General features: G+C 39.2%; 1 protein-coding gene across 1 annotated transcript; it reads right to left on the bottom strand.

The window, feature by feature from the left end:
- Positions 1–81: 81 nt before the first annotated feature.
- Positions 82–20,559, bottom strand: LOC131147242 (receptor-like protein EIX1). Its single transcript, XM_058097003.1, has 4 exons — positions 19,398–20,559; positions 19,100–19,293; positions 13,284–13,419; positions 82–497 (listed from the first exon to the last, which is right to left on the bottom strand). Exons 1-4 carry the CDS (start codon positions 20,557–20,559, stop codon positions 82–84), a joined length of 1,908 nt encoding a protein of 635 aa, XP_057952986.1.
- Positions 20,560–21,221: the final 662 nt, after the last annotated feature.

Raw genomic sequence — 21,221 nt, 5'->3', positions numbered from 1 at the left:
TATTACAAATTTAAATATTCCAAGAATGTTAAATTTGACATACTTTGAGGAATTATGCTTGAAAATTTATTCATTGATAAATTAATAGACTCCAGTGAACGCAATGTTGCCGATCATCTCAGGTATTCTTCCTTGAAGTCTGTTTATGGACAAGTTTAGAGATAACAAACCTTTGAGGTGGGTTAATTCTATAGGGATCTCTCCATATAAGTTGTTGCATGAAAGGTCAATGCTTGTTAATTTCTCGAGAGAATTGCTAAATTCATACATAAATTGCTTTAGCACAAGTGGCATCTTCTCCAAGTTTCTGCTTTTAGCATTGTACAAAAATTGATTAAAAAAATGTGGTTTGTTTATCATTGCACTATAGTTACCAAGGCATTTTGGAATGGTTCCAGAGAGACTATTATTTGCAAGGTCCAAGATTTGAAGAGAATAAAGATGATAGAGTTGGGTGGGAATAGTTTCATTCAAATTATTTAAACGAAGAGCAAGGACTTGAAGGTTGGAAAGACTTTTTCCCATCCAGAATGGTATTTTTCCAAAAAAAATTATTTTCACTAAGATCCAAAACTTGTAAATAATGACAATTTTTAGTTGGTGGAGGCAAGTTTCCAGAGAGCTTATTCTTGCGCAAGTGTAACCACGAGGGAGAAGTTATAAAACCCATGGAACTTGGTATTTTTCCTACCAAATTGTTTCTATCCAATCGCAACACCCTTTGATAGATTTGGTGCAACCCCAAGAGGGGGGGGTTGAATTAGGTATTTAAAATTTATTCCTAGGTTTATTGGTTTTGTCAATAGTACAATCCAACCTAGGGTCAGTCTACACAATCAAAAAATAAACATACACGTGCAATAAAGGTAAAGTGCAGAAATGTAAAGAACATGCACGATATGTTATCAGGGTTCAGCTAACTGTGCCTACATCCCCGCCTTGGCCACACCAGCACAAGGATTACCGCTATAATGCTCACTTAAACGGATGGAGCAACACCTAATACAACCAGGTCAATTCAAGGGGTTGACCTCAACCAACACGCTTTAACAGGATGACACACCTAGCTTTCCTAATCGGGTCTAAGCCAATCCGGGACTATTCCATAGGGCTATTCTTCCTCTTCAAGCCCATGCTTGGAATAACACCAATGTGCATAAAATGTGTACACAGAAATTCGCTTCTAGACAAGTAAATGTGTGCACCAATATAGCTCAATCAATAATGCAAGCACAAATGATATATAAATATGCTCAGTGCTCTAATATGTGCTAAACACTCAATCAAGTATAGATTTCCAGTTGAGATCTAAAGTGTATATTCAAGAAATATTTGAAACACACTATGTGAATAACACAAATCATATCAAGGTTTCAAAAATATGCTAAGCAAGTTCAAACAAACAAACTTAATAATATATTCTAATATTCAAAGCACACTGGAGTTGTTTGAAGTACTAGCTTTTTGAAAAGAATTTTTGCACACAAAATCTAGGTTTAGGTATCTTGCAACTACAATGCAAGAACCCAACCCTCAAAGCCTTTCCACACTTGATTTATCAAATGAAATTGGTGGAAGAACTTTAATGCTAAACTCTCTCAGAATATCAATCAAACATTAATGTAAATGAGAGTTTTAGCTACAAAGATTAAGCACACTAGCATTAGAAAATACTCACAATGCTTAGAGGAATCAAGAATGAGGAGTTTGTGGGTGTTTGGAAGTATTATTTGGTTAATAATGGATGTTGAATGTAAAGAGAATTTTTCCCTAATCAAGTTTGCTAATCCTTACTAATTATGATAAATGAATGAATATATATAGGCAAGGATGAATTCTTGACCATTGGGGACACACTGGGTATAATTAAATTTGTTGAAAATACCATTAAGAATATTAACACATTTTACCCTATTTAAAAATTTGGTAAAAAATATTTTAACCCGTGAGGTTCGGGTGCCCGGCTATAGGTTCGGGTGCCCGAACAGACACAGTTAATAATTCAACTTTTAAAGCTTCAGGTGCCTAAAGGGTGAGTCGGTCGGCTGAAACAAAGTTAGTAGCATTTGTTCGATAATTCGGGTGCCCAGCTCACAGGTTGGTTAACTGAACCCGGCAATTCGGTTGCCCGACCCTACTTTTGAACGTAATCATTCGGTCCCCCGATTAGTTGAAAAATGCTCTGACATAGCTTCTGGTGCCTGAGGAAGATACGTTCAAAACAGGTTCGGGTGCCCGAAAACCAAACTTGTTCGGTCACGTGAGCCACTTTATATAGCATACGTAAGAACCCGAACCGTGATAAAAGGATTTAATAAGTAAAAGAAGGGTAGCATGGTGATTGGGTATGCTTTGTCGATGAAGCTAGAGTTCATCGACGAAGGCCCTTCTATCCCTCGTCGATGAAATTCAGAGGCTCATCAATAAGGAGAAGCTGCAAGGTTTTGGGAAATTCAAAATATCAGGCTTGTCGACGAGGCCTTTGTTTCATCGAAGAACTCCCTGGTGGACTCATCGACGAGGACGTCCTCTTGTCGACGAATCCGCCGATTCAAAGGGGCTATAAAGATCTTGGAGCTTTCTTCCTTGCTAAGTTAGCAAGTTTTCCTCTTTCTTTCTCTCTCTCTCTCTCTCTCTTTCTCTCTCTCTCTCTCTCTCTCTATCTAGAATTCGGAGGTCTCTCTCTCTCTCTCTCTCTCTCTCTCTCTCTCTCTCTCTCTCTCTTCGATTTTTTCACCGTTCATTGCCTAATTCGTTAATCCGACATTACTGCATAGATTAGGGGAGGATTCACTTCGAGGATCATGGATCAGAACCTCATTTTGAGCATTTTCGGGTTTCAACTCAAAATTGAGGTAAGGCTTGGTTTTTGTTTATGTTCGGAATACGTATAGTAGTACGAATTGTAAGCATGTTTTGTTTTGTGGTTTATAGTTTTGGAGTTTTGGTTCGTAGTTTTGGGGACCGTAGAGTTCATTGTTGGATTTCGGGTTAAGGTAAGGGGATTCTGTTTATATCAATTTATTTTCGAAATCGGGATCGGTAAACCTGTAGGTTACGATCGTATGTATGTTTTGGCTACTTATTTGGGAAAATCTATCGGGTGAAAATACGGGATTTTTGGGTTACAGTTTTTGGAAAAATTGGGGATTTCGGGTCTCATCTCTACTTTGTTTATTTGTTTTATTTAAACTATATTATTGAGATGATCGTACTCCATATTTGTATAAAACTGTAATCTTGAATTGGAAAACGATATGATTTGTGTATACCAAATAAGTGTGGATGTATGGTTGTATGTAAATGTTCCAGGTATTTTGTAAAACAACTAATGGTGGCTAATTACCATACGCTGATGATTATAGGAACATGAGTTCCAAAATAATTCCAAGTTTTGTGAAATCAACTAGGGGCGGCTAATTACCGTATGCTGAAACAGTTATGTGGCGGCTAATTACCATACGCTGCGCCATGTACTAGTTCATTACCATGGGTGAGAGTATCCAACTCTATATCCAAGGGTGTGAAATATCGCCTATGTATTTTCAACTGGTCACCGATGGGTGAGAGCTACACCGTATTGGCGACATACGGCTGTGAGGCTTCGATTATCACAGGGTAGCGATTGCTTAAGTGTGACGACACTGACCGTATGTTTGGTATCGTATGTACTGGAATGGATTTGTGAAAATACTGAAACTGTATGGAACTATATGTAAATGTTTCGAATTGTATCGTATTGTAGGGTGTTATGTTTTTCATAAAATAACACTCGTATGCCACACACTGATATAACCTGCTTTCTTCCTTACTGAGAGTTGTCTCATCCCGTATGTATATACAAATGTTTTCAGGTCCTTTGGGTAGTTGAAACTAGCATCCTAGCATTCGGAAGCGGGGGTGTCATTTAGCTACCATTAGTACTTGATTAGGTATGAGTTTTGTAATTGGGTTGTCGTGATGGTTTTTGTAGACACCCGGTGTATGTATCATAATTCTGGAAATGTATATCCTAGCTTGTATAAACTCTGGTATAGTATATGGTATGAATAGAATGAACATTTTTTGCTGCGTATTTGATGAGTATGGATGTGTATGTGTATGTTGTAGGGCATCCATATACCCCACGGGGTCGGACCCTCTTTTAGTGTTGTATCATGTATGTTTAAGTTGATACAGAGACAGGTTAGGTTACTTTATTCACACATGGGACCCATCTACGGGTTCGGGGCGTGACAGCTTGGTATCAGAACTAACCAGGTTGCTAAGTCTTGTAGACATGGTTAGGTGTAGTTAAATGTACATACCGGGGTATCGAATATAGGAAATGGGTAGAGTAGGTCAAGGGTTGTCATGTTTCTAAATGGGGACTCATTGGCGTTGTTCTGTGTCCTTCTTGGAATGACGATTTTAGAAAGATCACAACAAACCATTGATGGATTTGTTTCGGTGTGATAGGACATACCTGGACCCGTGAGAGTAATAGTTGACATGATTAGCATTAATGACTGTGTTAACTGTTTACGATATAGGAATTCTAACCAATTCCTATTCTATTTTCAGAATGGAGCCCAAGGATAACAACTTGGATAATGGCTTTGAGGGGACTGCGAGTGATGAGTCTCCCTCTATGCCTCGGTGTTTGATGAGGCAGGTTATGTAGGAGATCGGGAGGAGTGTTAGGAGGTGTGAGCACTCTCCTATAGCTACGGGTTGTTCAATCGAGAGGTTCACCTGTATGCATCCTCCGATGTTTTTGGGAGGATCTGATTCAATTATAGTAGAGGACTAGGTCGAAAAGACCAATAGGATTCTAGAAGTCCTTCACTGCTCAGATTGCCAGAGGGTCCTCTATGCTACCTTTTAGCTATCTAGGGAGGCTGGGTGATGGTGGACGGTGGTAAGTATGCTTGATAGGCAGAGAGCTGGTCCATCGAGTATGACGTGGGACCATTTCAATAAGGTATTCTTCGAGAGATACTTCCTGGTCTCCACTCGGGATGCGAAGGCCGATGAGTTTTCAGGCCTGATGTAGGGAGCGCTGACGGTGCAGAAGTATACCGCCAGGTATATCAAGCTATCGCGCTTCGTGCCATACTTGGTTCCGAACGAGTTTGAGAAGGCTCGGAGATTTAAGAAGGGTCTGAGGAAAGACATCTGTCGGCTTGTGGGGATGCTGCAAATCCATGATTTCTTTGTCTTGGTGGATAAAACCACCATAGTTGAGGCTGACCTCTAGGGTGATGAGGGGGTGCTAGAACAGAGGAAGAGGCTAGTACCTTATGGATCTCAGATTGATCCTCGACCAAGATAGTGGAAGAAGAAGAAGAACTACAGTTCGGGTTATCAGTAGGTTACCGAGGGGCAGAGTTCTCAGGGGGATCCATCCTCCGCGTCGTGCACCAAGTGCTGTAAATGGCACGATGGCGAGTGTTAGCCGTTCTGGAGTAACTGCTACAACTGTGGCAAGCCAGGTCACATGTCATGGAACTCTCAGGAACAGAGAAGAGTTATGCCTACTGAGAGCCAGAACCATAAAAGTAATCAAAAGCCTCGAGGAAACTACTAGGCGAACACGGCTCCGTCAAGGTGTACTCCCTTACTCCAGCAGATACGAAATGCGCTGGGAATGAGATGTCAGGTACCATGTTATTACTTTTGAATAGAGCTGTGGTTTTTTTGATTCGGGAGCAACCCATTCGTTTATATCTGCTAGTTTTGTGAATTTGTGTGGTGTTAAAGCCCAAGTGATGAATAGATGGTTATCAGAGGCTACACCATCTAGGAGTGTAATGACCTATAGTAGGATGTTAGAAAACTACCCAGTTATTATTCAGGGAAGGCTGCTGCCGGTGAATCTTGTAGTTTATGGCATGTCTAGGTTTGATGTTATACTGGGGATAGATTAATTGTCCTCCAGTTATGCTGTGATCGTTTGTCGTAGGAAGGTAGTGGTGTTTAGACCTCTTGGGGAGCAAGAGTATGAGTTCATGGGATCGTGTGTGCGCTTGATGCCACAGATACTGTCGGCATTGCAGGTGAGGAGGTTACTCTTGGACGGATATCAGGGGTACCTAGCTTACATAAAGGGACCACCGGGAGATGAGTTGAAGCTCAAGGATATTCGAGTGGTTAACGAATTCCAGGATCTGTTTCCAGAATACTTACCTGGTTTACCTCATCATGAGGTGGAGTTGCGATAGAGTTACTGCCTGGCAAGGCACCTATCTCTAAAGCTCCGTACCGGATGTCTCCAACAGTACTTAGAGAGTTGAAGGAGTAGTTGCAGGAACTACTGTACAAGGGTTTTATTCAACCTAGTGTTTCGCCTTGGGGAGCTCCAGTTTTGTTAGTGAAGAAGAAGAAAGGATTGATGCGCATATGCATTGATTACCACGAGATCAACAAGGTAATTATGAAGAACCGTTACCTGTTGCCTCGTATTGATGATCTCTTTGACCAGCTGCAGGGAACACAAGTCTTTTCAAAAATCGATTTGCGGTCAGGGTATCATCAGGTGAGGGTTCGACCTGAGGATGTTGCGAAGATTGCTTTCCAAACTAGATACGACCACTATGACTTCTTGGTTATGCTATTTGGATTGAACAATGCTCCAAGAGTATTCATGGACCTGATGAACAAGGTTTTCCATGAGTACTTGGTGGTGTTTATCGACGATGTTCTAGTATACTCGAGGAGTTCGGAAGAGCATGAGAATCATTTGAGGTTGGTGTTACATATTCTGCAAGAAAGGAAGCTGTATGCCAAGATGAAGAAGTGTGAGTTCTGGTTGAATTAGGTCTCATTCTTAGGACATGTATGGTCTAAGGGCGGTATCTCTGTTGATCCTAGCAAGATCAAAGCTGTGGTCGACTAGGTAAGATCGAAGAGTGTATAGGAGGTTCAGAGTTTCCTTGGATTTGCGGGTTATTATCGTTGATTCATGGAGGGTTTCTCTAAGTTGTTTGGACCTCTAACACGATTGATCATGAAGGGTGTGAAGTATGACTGGATCAAGGATTGCTAGCAGTGTTTCCAAGAGTTGAAACAGTGATTGGTTATTGCTTCGGTATTGACCATTCCTTCGAGGAATGGCAGTTTTGTGGCGATGCATCTCTGAAGGATTTGGGATGTGTGCTTATGCAACAGGGTAAGGTAATTGCTTATGCTTTTCGGCAGCTCAAGGAGTATGAGAAGAATTACCCTACGCATGATCTGAAATTAGTTGCTGTGGTATATGCGTTGAATATTTGGCGACACTACCTGTATGGTGTTTAGTGTGAGATTTTCACTGATCACAAAAGCCTCAAATACTTTTTCACATAGAAGAATTTGAATATGAGGCAGAGGAGGTGGCTTGAGCTAATCAAAGACTGCGATTGCACCATCAGTTATCATCCGGGAAAAGCCAACGTGGTAGTCGATGCGTTGAGTCGGAAGTCAGAGCATGTGGCAGTATCTGCAATTGTAGCTCAACATCATATCAGATGGGAACTGGAAAGCCTTGGCATTGAATTGGTGTCTGGTGATCATCAGGCTTTCTTTGCTAGCTTGGTGATCTAGTCGACTTTGTTCGAGCGTATTAAAGCCGTGCAGACTAATGATGCAGAGTTAGCTGAGACTGTGGAGAAAGTGCAGCAGGGATTGACTGTGGATTTTAACATCTATAAGGGAGGTGTGTTGAGGTTTGGAACTAGGCTATGTGTTCCGAACGGCGATGAGATCAGAAAGACAATTCTGGAGGAAGCGCATCATTCTTTATATACGGTACATTTGGGTAGTACGAAGATGTATTAGGATTTGTGCGAGTCTTTTTGGTGGAGTCGTATGAAAAGGGAGATTGCCCGGTTCATAGAGCAGTATCTGACGTGTTAGTAGGTGAAAACTGAACATTAGAGGCCGGCGAGGCCATTGCAGCCCTTGGCTATTTTGAAGTGGAAATTGGAGCACATTTCCATGGATTTTGTCACCAAATTGCCACCAGCACTTCACAGGCAGAATGCTATTTGGGTGATCGTGGATAGATTGTCGAAATCTGCTCACTTCGTATCGATGAAGGTTATCTACCCTTTGAGTAGGCTAGTAGACTTGTACGTGCAGGAGATAGTCAAAATGCACGGAGTACCTGTGTCCATTGTTTCAGATCGGGATCCGAGGTTTACCTCTTTATTCTGGAAGAGCTTGCAGGAAGCACTGGGGACGAAGCTTACTTTTAGTACAAAGTTCCACCCCCAGACTAATGGACAGTCGGAGAGGACGATACAGATCTTAGAGGATATGTTACGGGCCTGTGTATTAAACTTCGATGGTAGTTGGATTCGGTTTCTACCATTGGTGGAGTTTGCCTATAACAATAGCTTCCAAGCTAGTATTGGGATGGCATCGTTCGAGGCTTTGTATGGTCGGAGGTGTTAGTATCCTCTATATTGGGATGAAGTGGGTGAACATCAAGTTTTAGGATCTAAACTCATGCAGCAGACGTCTGAGAAGGTAGGTTTGATCTGATATAGGATTAAATCGGCTCAGAGTCAGCAGAAGAGTTATGCGGATGTTCGCCACCGTGAGTTGGAATTCGAGGTGGGGGGTAAGGTATTTCTACGAATCACTCTGATGAAAGGAGTGATGAGATTCGGGAAGAAGGGCAAGCTGAGCCCAAGGTATATCGGGCTATTCAAGGTTCTTGAACGAGTGGGTCCGATAGCCTACAGGATTGCACTACCCTCAGCACTCTCGAGGATCCACGATGTGTTTCACGTATCTATGTTGAGGAGGTACGTGTCGGATCCATCGCATGTTATTAGTTATGAGTCCTTAGAGCTTGGGGATGCTTTGGAGTATGAGGAGGTACCTATTCATATTCTGTACCATAAAGTTCAGAAGTTGCGTACCAAGGAAATACCGTTAGTAAAGGTATTGTGGTAGAATCATGAGGTCGAGAAAGCTTCTTGGGATATAGAAGCAAAGATATGCCATAAGTATCTGCAGTTGATTTGAGTAGTAGTCTTGATAGCAAGGTCGGTATGGGTACGTATGTATGTAGTACCTGTTATCGTAGTAGTTTAATATGGTTAATCTCTTGGAATGTGTTATTGTGAACTCCCGAGATGATGTATGTATGAATGTAACCATGGTATTCCTCTGCCATAAGTGAGGGTGTGTATGTATGTATGTTTAGTGACGGGACTACGTATAAATGGCCGCCAGTCCTTTCTAGAGTCGAGCATATGTGTTTGGTTATGTAGTTAAGTTCGTAAATGAGAGATTGAAAATTTCGAGGATGAAATTTTTGTAAGGAGGGGAGGTTGTGAGAACCCGAACCATGATAAATGGATCTAATAAGTAAAAGAAGGGTAGCATGGTAATTGGGTAGGCTTCATCAATGAAGCCAGAGTTTGTTGATGAAGTCCCTTCTATCCCTCGTCGATGAAATTCAGAGGCTTGTCGACGAGGAGAAGCCGCAAGGTTTTGGGAAATTTGAAATATCAAGCTCGTCGACGAGGCCACCGTCTCGTCGACAAACTCCCTCGTGGACTTGTCGACGAGGATGTCATCCCGTCAATGAATCCGCCTGAGTCGAAGGGGCTATAAAGATCTTGGAGCTTGCTTCCTTGCTAAGTTAGCAAGTTTTCTTCTCTCTCTCTCTCTCTCTCTCTCTCTCTCTCTCTCTCTCTCTCTCTCTCTCTCTCTCTCTCTCTCTCTCTCTCTCTCTCTCTTCGATTTCTTCGTCGTTTGTCACCTGATTCATTAATCCGATGTTACCGCGTAGATCAGAGGAGGATTCTCTTCGAGGATCGTGAATCGGAACCTCGTTTCGAGCATTTTCGGGTTTCGACTCAAAATTGAGGTAAGGCTTGGTTTTCATTTCTGTTTGGAATACGTATGGTAGTAGGAATTGTAAGCATGTTTTGTTCTGTGGCTTATAGGTTTTGGAGTCTCAGTTCGTAGTTTTGGAGACTGTAGAGTTCGTAGTTGGATTTTGGGTTAAGGTAAGGGGATTCTGTTTATATCAGTTTATTTTCAAAATCGGGATCGGTAAACCTATAGGTTACGATCGTATGTATGTTTTGGCTACTTATTTGGGGAAATCTATCAGGTGAAAATATAGGATTTTTGGGTTACAATTTTCAGGAAATTAGGGATTTCGGGTATCATCTCTACTTTGTTTGGAAAATCGTTTGTTTTATTTAAACTGTATTTTATTGAGATGACCGTAATCCATATTTGTATAAAACTGTATTTTTGAACTGGAAAACGATATGATTTGTGTAAACCAAATAAGTGTGGAATGTATGATTGTATGTAAATGTTTCAGGTATTTTGTAAAACAACTAGTGGCGGCTAATTACTGTACGCTGATGAGTATAAGAACGTGAGTTCCAAAATGATTCCAGGTTTTGTGAAATCAGCTAAGGGCGGCTAATTACCGTATGTTGAAACAGTTATGTGGCAGCTAATTACTGTACGCTACGCCAAGTACCAGTTCATTACTGTGGCGAGAGTGTTCGGCTTTATATCCGAGGATGTGAAATATCGCTTATGTATTTTCGACTGGTCATCGATGGGTGTGAGCTACACCATATTGGCAACGTATCGTTGTGAGGCTTCGGTTATCATAGGGTAGCGATTTCTTGAGTGTGACGACACTGACCGTATGTTTGGTATCGTATGTACTGGAATGGATTTTTGAAAATACCAGAACTGCATGGAATTGTATGGAAATGTTTCAAACTGTATCGTATTGTAGGATGTTATGTTTTACATAAAATAACACTCGTATGTCACACACTGATATAACCTTCTTTCTTCCCTAGTGAAAGGTGTCTCACCCCGAATATATATGCAAATGTTTCAGGTCCTTCGGGTAGTGGAAACTAGCATCCTAGCATCCAGAAGCGGGGGTGTCGTTTAGCTGTCATTAGTACTTGATTAGGTATGAGTTTTGTAACTGGGTTGTCGTGATGGTTTTTGTAGACACCCAGTGTATATATCGTAATTTTGGAACCGTATATCCTAACTTGTATAGACTCTGGTATGGTATACGGTATGAACAGAATGAACATTTTTCGCTACATATTTGATGAGTATGGATGTGTATGTGTATCTTGTAGGGCATTTGTATACCCCACGGGGTCGGACCCTCTTTTAGTATTGTATCATGTATGTTTAAATTGATACAGAGACAGGTTAGGTTACTTTATTCACACCTGGGACCCATTTGCGGGTTTGGGGCATGACAACATAGGTTCGGTCGCTTGAACCCTCTCAACTTTTCTCATTAAGTTCATTTTAGCCTTAATTTGATTCCCCTGATTATGATAAGAGATGTAGGGGACTTGTGTTCTTAGTGTAGGTACCTAAGGACCAACTATGGTCGTTTTGAGCATACCTACCTACTATGCATGATGCAAATTATTACAGTCCATACAAAGGCACAGTTTATAATAAATTACATCCCAGAATGAAGAAATAAACTAATGAATACAAAATACAACACATAGATCTTCATTCTTCGGTACGAATACCGCATGCCATCATGATATGTCTTTTAGTCCTAAAGTGTGCACATGGTGAACCTGCATACAATTCTCAATACAACCATTAGTACCAAGAGTATTTATCATAATCAAAACTGGGTGTGACCAACGTCAACAATCTCCCCCTTTTGATGATGACAAATACCTTATGCAAAAGTGGGTACAGCCAAGAAAGGCCCCCTGACTATATGCATAAAGACAATTAAAGTAATGGGTAGTAAAAGATTAAGCATTATCATAATTACGCACAGTTTTACCCACTTTTGCCCTTTCTCCCCCTTTTGGAAATAACAAAAAGGGTTCAACAATAAAGCGCGAAGGCAAAGTATGTCATTTAAATGCAGAAGGTATATTGGAAAAGAAAGAACAAATTCGGTAGCATACCATTTGAAAATAGATCATTCCCAATCATAACCCTGTACCTAAGTGACCTATTTGGAGTTTTCATAAAATATATAACATATTTCAATTAAGGGACCCAAACAAAGTGTACATCAAGGAAGCAGGAGAAGCATTCAGCAAACCTATAATCGTAATGATCTATACTCCCCCAATGGATGATTATGTAAGGATGAAGATTAAATTTTCATTTGGTTTTTACTCATCCTTTCAAAAAATATTTTAAAGTTAATTTTATCATAATCATCTTTGGTTGCCAAAACAAACATGCATTTCCACAAGGTATAGTATAATGAAAACATGTGAGCCTGATACCAATTGTTACAACTATGTGGCAGAGAAGATACTAACTATTAAAAGACCACTAGTTATAAGGTCATATTGTTTTGAAACCAATTGTTAATTTTGAAATGAACATGATATCAAAAGATTTACCAAGATGTGCACATTGAAATCACTTAGTTAATGTATTTTCCAAAAGATATATAAATGAAGGCATAATACATTTTTTATTTCTTAGGCCCTAATGATTTTAAAGTTAGGTGACTCCCACTAAAAATATGCATCTTCTTTATGAATCAACTTGAGTAAAATTCAAAAATTATTTTAGAAATGCGACTCAAGTTCTAAGAAGTTTAGCATTTAGAAATGATATAAAGTTATGTGCAATGATTTTCAAATAATTGTCAGCATTTTGTTCTAAAATGTGATTAATCCATAAAAACCTGTCAAAATCAAAACATTTTAAATATATATGCACAACCAGCTCCAAGGAATTCAAAAGTTTAAAGCAAGTACGCCAAGCATAAATATTTAAAATCTAAGATTAAATTTCACTGACACACAAGATATTCAATCATTTCCGCCTTTTTGAGCAAATGTGTACAGAAAATTCGGCAGCATGTCAATTGTAAACATGACATTTCCCAAAATTAACTTGCACAAAAATGATTCTCAAGCAAGCAGTATCTCAAGAGTTTTAAGGCATGCGAGAATCTAAATCTACCAGCAGGCAATTCTCATCAACTGCATCCGCCTATACAGGAGGCATTCTACACTAATCATGCATTTCAACAGAATAGTCATCCAAAATACACATGCAAGTCAAAGTACTATCAGATATATAGTCATAAGCAAGATGCAATCATCACATCATAGTATCTGCGTGTGCGTGTGGTGAGTGTGATCGTCAAGGATAAAAGTTGTTTTAAATAAATTACAGAAAAAATAAAAGTGTATCTAAGTAAAACAAAAAAGTGGATCAAATAAAGAGCTGGAGTAAGATGAAATGGATCCTCAAGAAGCACTCCTAGGTCTCCCTGTCGTCATGATCATCATCCCCCTCCTCACTGCTCAACTCCATTTGGTCATCCTCCCCAATGTCCTCTTCATTCATCTCTCTCAACCGCTCACCGAGGATATGAAAGTTAGCCCGCACCTCGGTCTGGAACTCGGTGAACTCGCTGTAGAGGGAGTCAAGTCTAGCCTGCAATGAAGATGCCCACTCAATCATGGAGACTTAGAAATCCTGAAACGATGCAGAGAGATTGGTGATAGCTGTCATGATCTCAGTGCTAGATGGTGGTTGGGGCAGCTCCTGCAAGATCTCCTGAGCTCCCGGGCATCTCTCATGTGTAGTGGGCAACCACATGTTGCCAGTGAGCTCATATCCCATCAACTTTATTGTGGTAGAGTTAAAGATGTCAGAGGGCTTGACTTTCTTGATGGTGGCAAGTGGCGACCTATTAAGCTTTTCCTTAACAAATATCCTAGAAAAAATGCCACCGTAGGGTAGAATGATCCACTTTCCTACGGTCTTAATGAACATCCACCATAGGATCAGTCTGGGAAGATCGAACTTCTTTCTAGTGAAGAGGCACCACATCACAAAACAATCTAAATGGGATACATGGTCCCTCGATCCTGACTTAGGCAATATATTATAAGAAATTAGGTGGTGTACCACCTTTACCTCTAGGGTCAAGGATCTGTAGCTGGGAGTATGGGTTAAATCAGCTATTGGATTCGTCATAACTAAATTGACAAAGGTATTCATCGTGAAGTCCAGCTTGCCTATCCAGGTGGAGGAAGAATTAGGGTAGATGAAGTCGCCACGCTAGATCTCAAATGTCTCTGCCAGATACGCATCTTCAAAATGGAGATCTTTCTCGAGTACTCTGGAGTAGTAGCCTTAACCATCTTGTGCAAGATTGGCATAGAATAGCCAGATGAGTAACAGGTACATCCCCTTAGGCTGGAAGGCGATGAATTCATACCACCCTTGATACCAAAACATGTCTAGAACATTGTTGAAATGGGTTGCATGAATTCAGTATCTAAGATTTTTCCTAGGATGGGGTCTTTAAGGTGAAAAATTCTCTCATACTTGATACGCCGATCGGGTGTGGGAAACCACTGTTCGAGTGGAACACCCGCAGCGGCACGTCTCTATTCCCTAGCCATGAAAGTCTCTCAAGGAAAGTTAGGCTGAAGTGTGAGAAAAACTGAGGAAGCTCTCAAGGTTATGGGAAGAAATGAACCTATTTTTGAGAAAAACCATATATATTAGCACGGTTCTGGTGCCTAAGGATAAGTTTGGGTCACCCGAACAACTTTAAATACGTGCACCCACTAAGTCTTTTTGGTAGCCCCGAACACTGGTTCGGTCGGCTGAATTTGAGGCGCCATTTTGTATTTTCGAGCGTTGGCAGCCTGAATTGAATTTAAACTATTTGAACCGGTCACCTGAAAACCTCATTTGGTTACCCGAAGATAAGTTCAGTGACCCGAATCAAGTTCAGCAGCCCAAGATGTTTTGAACATGAACGTTCAACCGCCCGAAGGGTGGTCAATGGCCTGGTCAGACTACAAGTTTGGTTGGCCGAAGTGCGAATACACTGTATGGTTTGGTCACCTGAGATTGGTCAACTTGTTTTATTTTGACCAGTTCTTCAACGCTAGAGTCCCTATGGTTTATCTATAAGACTTAGGGCATTGATAGGGCTTCAAGATGAGTTCAAGATTGTTAGTCATTTCCTAAAGAAACATTGACTTGTGCAATGGACAAGATATGCTTAACTTTAGATATTCATGGTTAAGATTGAGTTAGGCAATTTGAAATTTAAGTACAAGGCAGACAAGCCATGTCCATTTGGAAGTGGATTTTTAATTAAATAGCCAATGAATATATTCATTAAGTCCGGATTGGGTATGTACTTGAATTCACATATTGGCTCGATTCTTCAAAATATTCAGTATGTAATAATTTGAATAGTGGATATTATAAGATTATACATTTTCAGCCCCAAGCCACTTCCTAACCCTTTAGAGAATACTACCCCCTATAGCTAATCCTAACTCCTAAGGAAGAATTGTGTGATCATGTAATTCCCGTTTGAACAACTTCTTCCTTGAATTTCAAGGAGTTTTCTTTCTTAACAACCCATATCAATTTTCTCCCTTTTATTATCGATGGGTTAGGACTTGGTAATTCCTTAATTTTCCATACTTGTTTAGGTTTCACATCTGTTCTTTTAAATGGGCAATCAAACTTTGTGTGCCCCTTCTTTTTACATAAGATGCATGTGGTGTGAGTGTATGGACTAGAGGAGGTACTAGCATAATGATTTGATTCTTTTACAAAGTACCCCATGTATAGGTTCTTTCTTTTCTTATTTTCAATCCCATTATAACCTATACCTTCCTTATCTAAGGTCATCTTTTGTGCACCTAGCAATTTGTCAAAGTTTTCCTTACCTCTAGTGAACGTGTAGATGAACTTAGATTGGTCTTTTATTTTCTTTTCTAGATCTTGAATTTTTGAGTTCTCCAAATTTTTGCAAGCATTTTGAAGTTTCAAAAGTTCTTTAGACATATTGTTTGTTTTACTTTCAAGATCTGCAATCAAGTGGTTCTTTTTATCATCATTAGAAACCTTAGATTTCAAAACAATCAACTCCTTTTCTAATGATTCATTCTTGCTTTCTAGTCTTTTAATTTTCAAATTATTTTCTCTTTCTGTAAGAGCTTTTGAGTCACATTCTTTAATGCATGCATCATACTTGTTTTTCAGCACAGAGTATTTCTTATTTGATTTTACAAGTAACTTATGAGTCTTAATGTATTCAACTTGCAGTTCGTCATAAGAAGGCGTGCTTTCACTATCACTACTATCATATGATTCATAATCGGATACAAAATTCAAATTAGCACATGAATCATGTTCATATTTATCTACTAAGATAGAGGGAAATGAGATAACATCATCATTAGTTAAAGCTACATAGCACTGGTTACCTCCCTTGAGATCAGTGGAGCCTGAGTCACACGGAGAGATGACTTCCTTTTACGTGGACGCACCATATCTCTACTCAAGTTCATCCCAGATCTACTTAGTGCTACTACAAGCCATAATCTCACATAAAACATTAGAATCTAAAGCAAGTAGTAAGGTATTCATGGCATCAAAATTTACTTGTACTAAGTTCCTATCATGATCATCCATTTCACACTCAGATTTAGGAACATCAGTACACCCAATAGATTTCATAGGCACACAATCACCGTGATCAATGACTTTCCAAAATTTCCAATTTAAGACTTTCACATACACAGTTATTCTGAATTTCCATACAGCATAGTTATCACCATAGAATACAGGTAGGTGTGTGACCAGTCTTCCCTCGCACGAAGGGGAAGCACTAACACGAGCCATCATGATCTTTTAATTAAATGACATCTAAGTCTAAGTTACGAGACTCTGATACCAATTGATAGATTTGGTGCAACCACAAGAGGGGGGTGAATTGGGTATTTAAAATTTATTCCTAGGTTTACTGGTTTTGTCAACAGTACAATCCAACCTAAGGTCAGTCTACACAATCAAAAAATAAACATATATGTGCAATAAAGGTAAAGTGCGGAAATGTAAAGAACATGCACGATATGTTATCGGGGTTCGGCCAACTATGCCTACATCCCCTCCATGGCCATATTAGCACAAGGATTACCATTATAATGCTTACTTAAACGGGTGGAGCGGTACCTAATACAACCAGATCAATTCAAGGGGCTGACCTCAATCAACACACCTTAACATGATGACGCACCTAGCTTTCCTAACTGGGTCTAAGCCAATCCGGGACTATTCCACAGTGCTAGTCTCCCTCTTCAGACCTGCGCCTGGAATACAACCAATGTGCATAAAATGTGTACACAAAAATTATCTTCTAGACAAGCAGATGTGTGCACCAATATAACTCAGTCAATAATGCAGCATGAATGATATGTAAATATGCTCAGTGCTCTAATGTGTGCTAAATACTCAATCACATATAGATTTCCAGTTCAGATCTAGAGTGTATATTCAAGCAATATTTGAAACTCACTATGTGAATAACATAAATCAGATTAGGGTTTCAAAAATATGCTAAGCAAGTTCAAACAAACAAACTCAATAATATATTCTAATATTCAAAGCACACTGGAGTTGTTTGAAGTACTAGATTTTTGAAAAGGATTTTTGCACACAAAATTTAGGTTTAGGTATCTTGCAACTACAATGCAGGAACCACAACCTTCAAAGCCTTTCCACACTTGATTTATCAAATGAAATCGGTGGAAGAACTTTAATGCTAAACTCTCTCAGAAAATCAATCAATCAATAATGTAAATGAGAGTTTTAGCTACAAAGATTAAGCACACTAGCCTTAGAAAATACTTAAAATGCTTAGAGAAATCAAGAATGAGGAGTATGTGGGTGTTTGGAAGTATTATTTGGCTAATAAGGGATTTTGAATGCTGAGAGAATTTTTCCCTAATCAAGTTTACTAATCCTTGCTAATTATGATAAATGAATGGGTATATACAGGCAAGGAGGAATTTTTTACAATTGCGGACACACTAGGTATAATTAAATTTGTTTAAAAGACCATTAAGAATATTAACCCATTTTACCCCATTTAAAAATTCGATAAAAAATATTTTAACCCGCGAGGTTCGGGTTCCCGAACAGATACAGTCAAAAATTCAACTTTTAGAGGTTCAGGTGCCTGAAGGGTGAGTTGGTCGGCTGAAACAAAGTCAGTAGCATTTGTTCGATAATTCGGTTGTGCGGCTCACAGTTCAGTCAATCGAACTAGGCAATTCGGTCGCCCGACCCTACTTTTGAATGTAATCGTTCAGTCGACCGAGTAGTTGAAAATTTCTCTGACATAGCTTCGGGTGCCCGAGGAAGATACGTTCAAAATAGGTTCAGGTGCCTAAAAACCAAGTCAGCATGGTTACTTATTTGGTCACTCAAGCCACTTTATATGGCATAGGTTCAGTCGCCCGAACCCTCTCAACTTTTTTCATTGAGTTCATTTTAGCCTTAATTTGATTCCCCTGATTATGATAAGAGATGTAGGGGACTTGTGTTCTTAGTGTAGGTACCTAAGGACTAGCTATGATCGTTTTGAGCATATATACCTATGATGTATGATGCAAATTATTACAGGCCATACAAGTGCACAATTTATAATAAATTACATCCTAGAATGAAGAAATAAACTAATGAATACAAAATACAACACATAAATCTTCATTCTTCGGTAGGAACACCACATGCCATCATGATATGTCTTTTAGTCCTAAAGCACGCACAAGGTGAACCTACATGCAATTCTTAGTACAACCATTAGTATAAAGAGTATTTGTCATAATCAAAATTAGGTGTGACCAACGTCAACACCCTTAAATTTTTCCAATTTACCCAACAATCAAGAATTTCTCCAAATAATTTTTTTTTTTATAATACTAAAGATAACAATTTGGATTCCTCATCCACCATTTGGTTACACAAAAAGGGAGCAAGAGATCCATTGAAGTAATTATTTGAAAGATCAAAATAATTTATTGTGGCAGGGATGGGAGGTAATGAGCCTTGGATATGGTTTTGAGATAGATCAACACAGAAAAGTTGGGACTTATTGGAGAGCCAATATGTTGGGATTACCTGATATTGAAGCATTTGATAGGGATATATATTTCAATTTGTTCTGTGTTTGAAGCCATGCAGGAAATAATTGAGGTCCCCCATCACTTGAGCTCATAGATATTTCATGGAGTTGAAATGGAGGAATCCAATTGTGGCTTATTTTCAAGGTCAGCCGGTTTGAATCAATTACAAAATACTTTAGGCTTGTCAGATTTGCAAAGTGAACTTCTGAAATGATGTCTTCAAAGGAATTGTTAGAGATAAACACTCGTTCTAATTTGGAGAGACTTCCAAGAGTTTCTGGAATACTCCCATTGAAAAGATTGGAAGAAATATCTAACCTCCTCAAGGATGATAATTTCCCTATAGAAACAGGAATTGGCCCTGAAATGGAGTTGGAGAAAATATCAAGAATGGACAAACTTTTAAATTCTCCCAAATGATTGGGTAATTGGTTTGACAGGTGATTCAACCCAAAATTCAAGGACTCCAGCATTTCCTTGATGCACAATCAGATGAATGATCTCCAAAAAATTCAGAAATATCTCCACTAAGTTGGTTCAATGACAAACCTAAAATTCTTAAATTGCAAGGATTTCCCAAGGATCTTGGAATCTGTCCTTCAAAGTAATTGGAAGACAACTGGAGTTCTGTGAGTGATGTAAGGTTGGCAAAAGCACCTAAAATTGATCCTTGAAAATTGTTGTATTTAAGATCGAGAATTTGGAGGCTGGTCATGTCATACAACACCTTTGGTATTGCAGAGTTGAATTGGTTATAAGCAAGATTAAGGAACCGAAGAGTAGTTAGGTTTCGTAGAAGGGCAGGAAGCAAACCAAGAATTCGGTTATAACTCAAATCAAGCGAAACAATAGAAAAGATACTAGAAAGCCATCCTAATGTCGAAGAATCCATGAAACTATTATAGGAGAGATCGAGAGAGACGAGGGAAGAAAAATTGACATGAGAAAGAGGAAGTTGGTGACTGAGGAAACAGAGAGACAAGTGTAGCGTGGACAAGGAAGGGAGCATGTACATCATCTGAAGCCCATTATTAGATGCCCGGTTGAGATTGACATAGGTCATGTCAAGGAATTCAATTGAGGAGAGATGAGAAATCCATATTAAATCATCTGCAATGTACAAATAATCATCCCTACCAATATCAAGACAAAGCATGCTCCCAAGTTGAGGAGGAATAGGGCCCATAAATCCCGTAGAAGAAAGGTTCAAATAAGTGAGATTGGTGAGGGAACCAACGAACTGTGGAATATGTTGTCCCAGAAAGCAATTGTCACTCAAGTCCAGATGCTGAAGATGTTTCAATTGCAGCAAAGAGCCGTTTATGTTCCCACCCAAACAGGACCTCTTGTACATAGCATCAAAAGATTCATAATCATCAATAGGGAAAAAATTAGGGAGGTTGAGATGGATGACATGGCTAGTGGTGTTGTGGCAGCGAACTCTTGTCCACTTGCAACAATCATCACCAACCCAGGAAGAGAGGTGGTTGGAAGGATCGGTGAGAGAATGCTTAAAGTCTAGAAGGGCTTCTCTCTCCTCTCCCTTATAATGGGTGGCATTTGAGTATACTCCATCCCAAGAAATCAATGTCAAAACAATCCCCAAAACTGCAGTTGGGCATCTCATTGAGATATACCAACAAAAATCCAACTTCTGCTATGGAAAAGAGCTGTTTTGTTATTTGAGTTTGAAGACGAGGAGCAGTTTGCATTTATATATAGGGTGGGGAAGGAATGGAGTCACTGTTAAGAAATTATTATTTTGATGTTCTGAGTCAATGTCCAAAACAATTAGACTAATAAGTCTTCATCCCACAAGCCTTCCCTCTTAATTTCCACTGCTCAGTTACCCAATTAAATTTGAAATTTCAACATATGGTTTTTCAATTTGGACATTCATTTTTTTAAAAAAAGAAAAAGAAAAAGAAGAAACTCAGACTTCTATTTGAAGACACATGACACATCCACAATTGGACTCTTGTGAAATTTTACTTTCAAATGTTTTTTTTTTTCATAATAAAGAAAAGAAGTTTTAATGTCAGGTAAATAAATAAATATATAAGTGAATAGGCAATACACTGCACAACTTTAAGGTTATGATTGTTAATAGACCTACTTGTAATTTTTGCCTGTTTATTGCCCAAAATTAATAACTTTAAAATATTGATTTTCAATTTAAACATCATTTAAATTTAAAAAAAAAAAAAAAACCTCAGAATTTTTACAACAATCAATTCAAAACTGCATACGTAAACTCAAGTGATGGGACTGCAGACGAAGGTAAAGGGC

This window comes from Malania oleifera, unplaced genomic scaffold, assembly GCF_029873635.1.
Source record: "Malania oleifera isolate guangnan ecotype guangnan unplaced genomic scaffold, ASM2987363v1 ctg843, whole genome shotgun sequence".
Lineage (NCBI taxonomy): Eukaryota > Viridiplantae > Streptophyta > Magnoliopsida > Santalales > Ximeniaceae > Malania > Malania oleifera.
The sequence above is the reverse complement of the archived record's forward strand: the minus strand, read 5'-3'. Positions and strand labels throughout refer to the sequence as shown.

What these genes read in the sequence shown, in the direction of transcription:
- LOC131147242 (XM_058097003.1), bottom strand. Translation starts at nt 20,559, where the DNA reads ATGAGATGCCCAACTGCAGTTTTGGGGATTGTTTTGACATTGATTTCT. An exon ending in TGCATCAAGGAAATGCTGGA is followed by an intron (nt 19,294 to 19,397) that starts GTCCTTGAATTT and finishes ACTCCATTTCAG; the next exon opens with GGCCAATTCCTGTTTCTATA. An exon ending in TGACAAGCCTAAAGTATTTT is followed by an intron (nt 13,420 to 19,099) that starts GTAATTGATTCA and finishes TCTTCATTGCAG; the next exon opens with GCTAGACTTGACTCCCTCTA.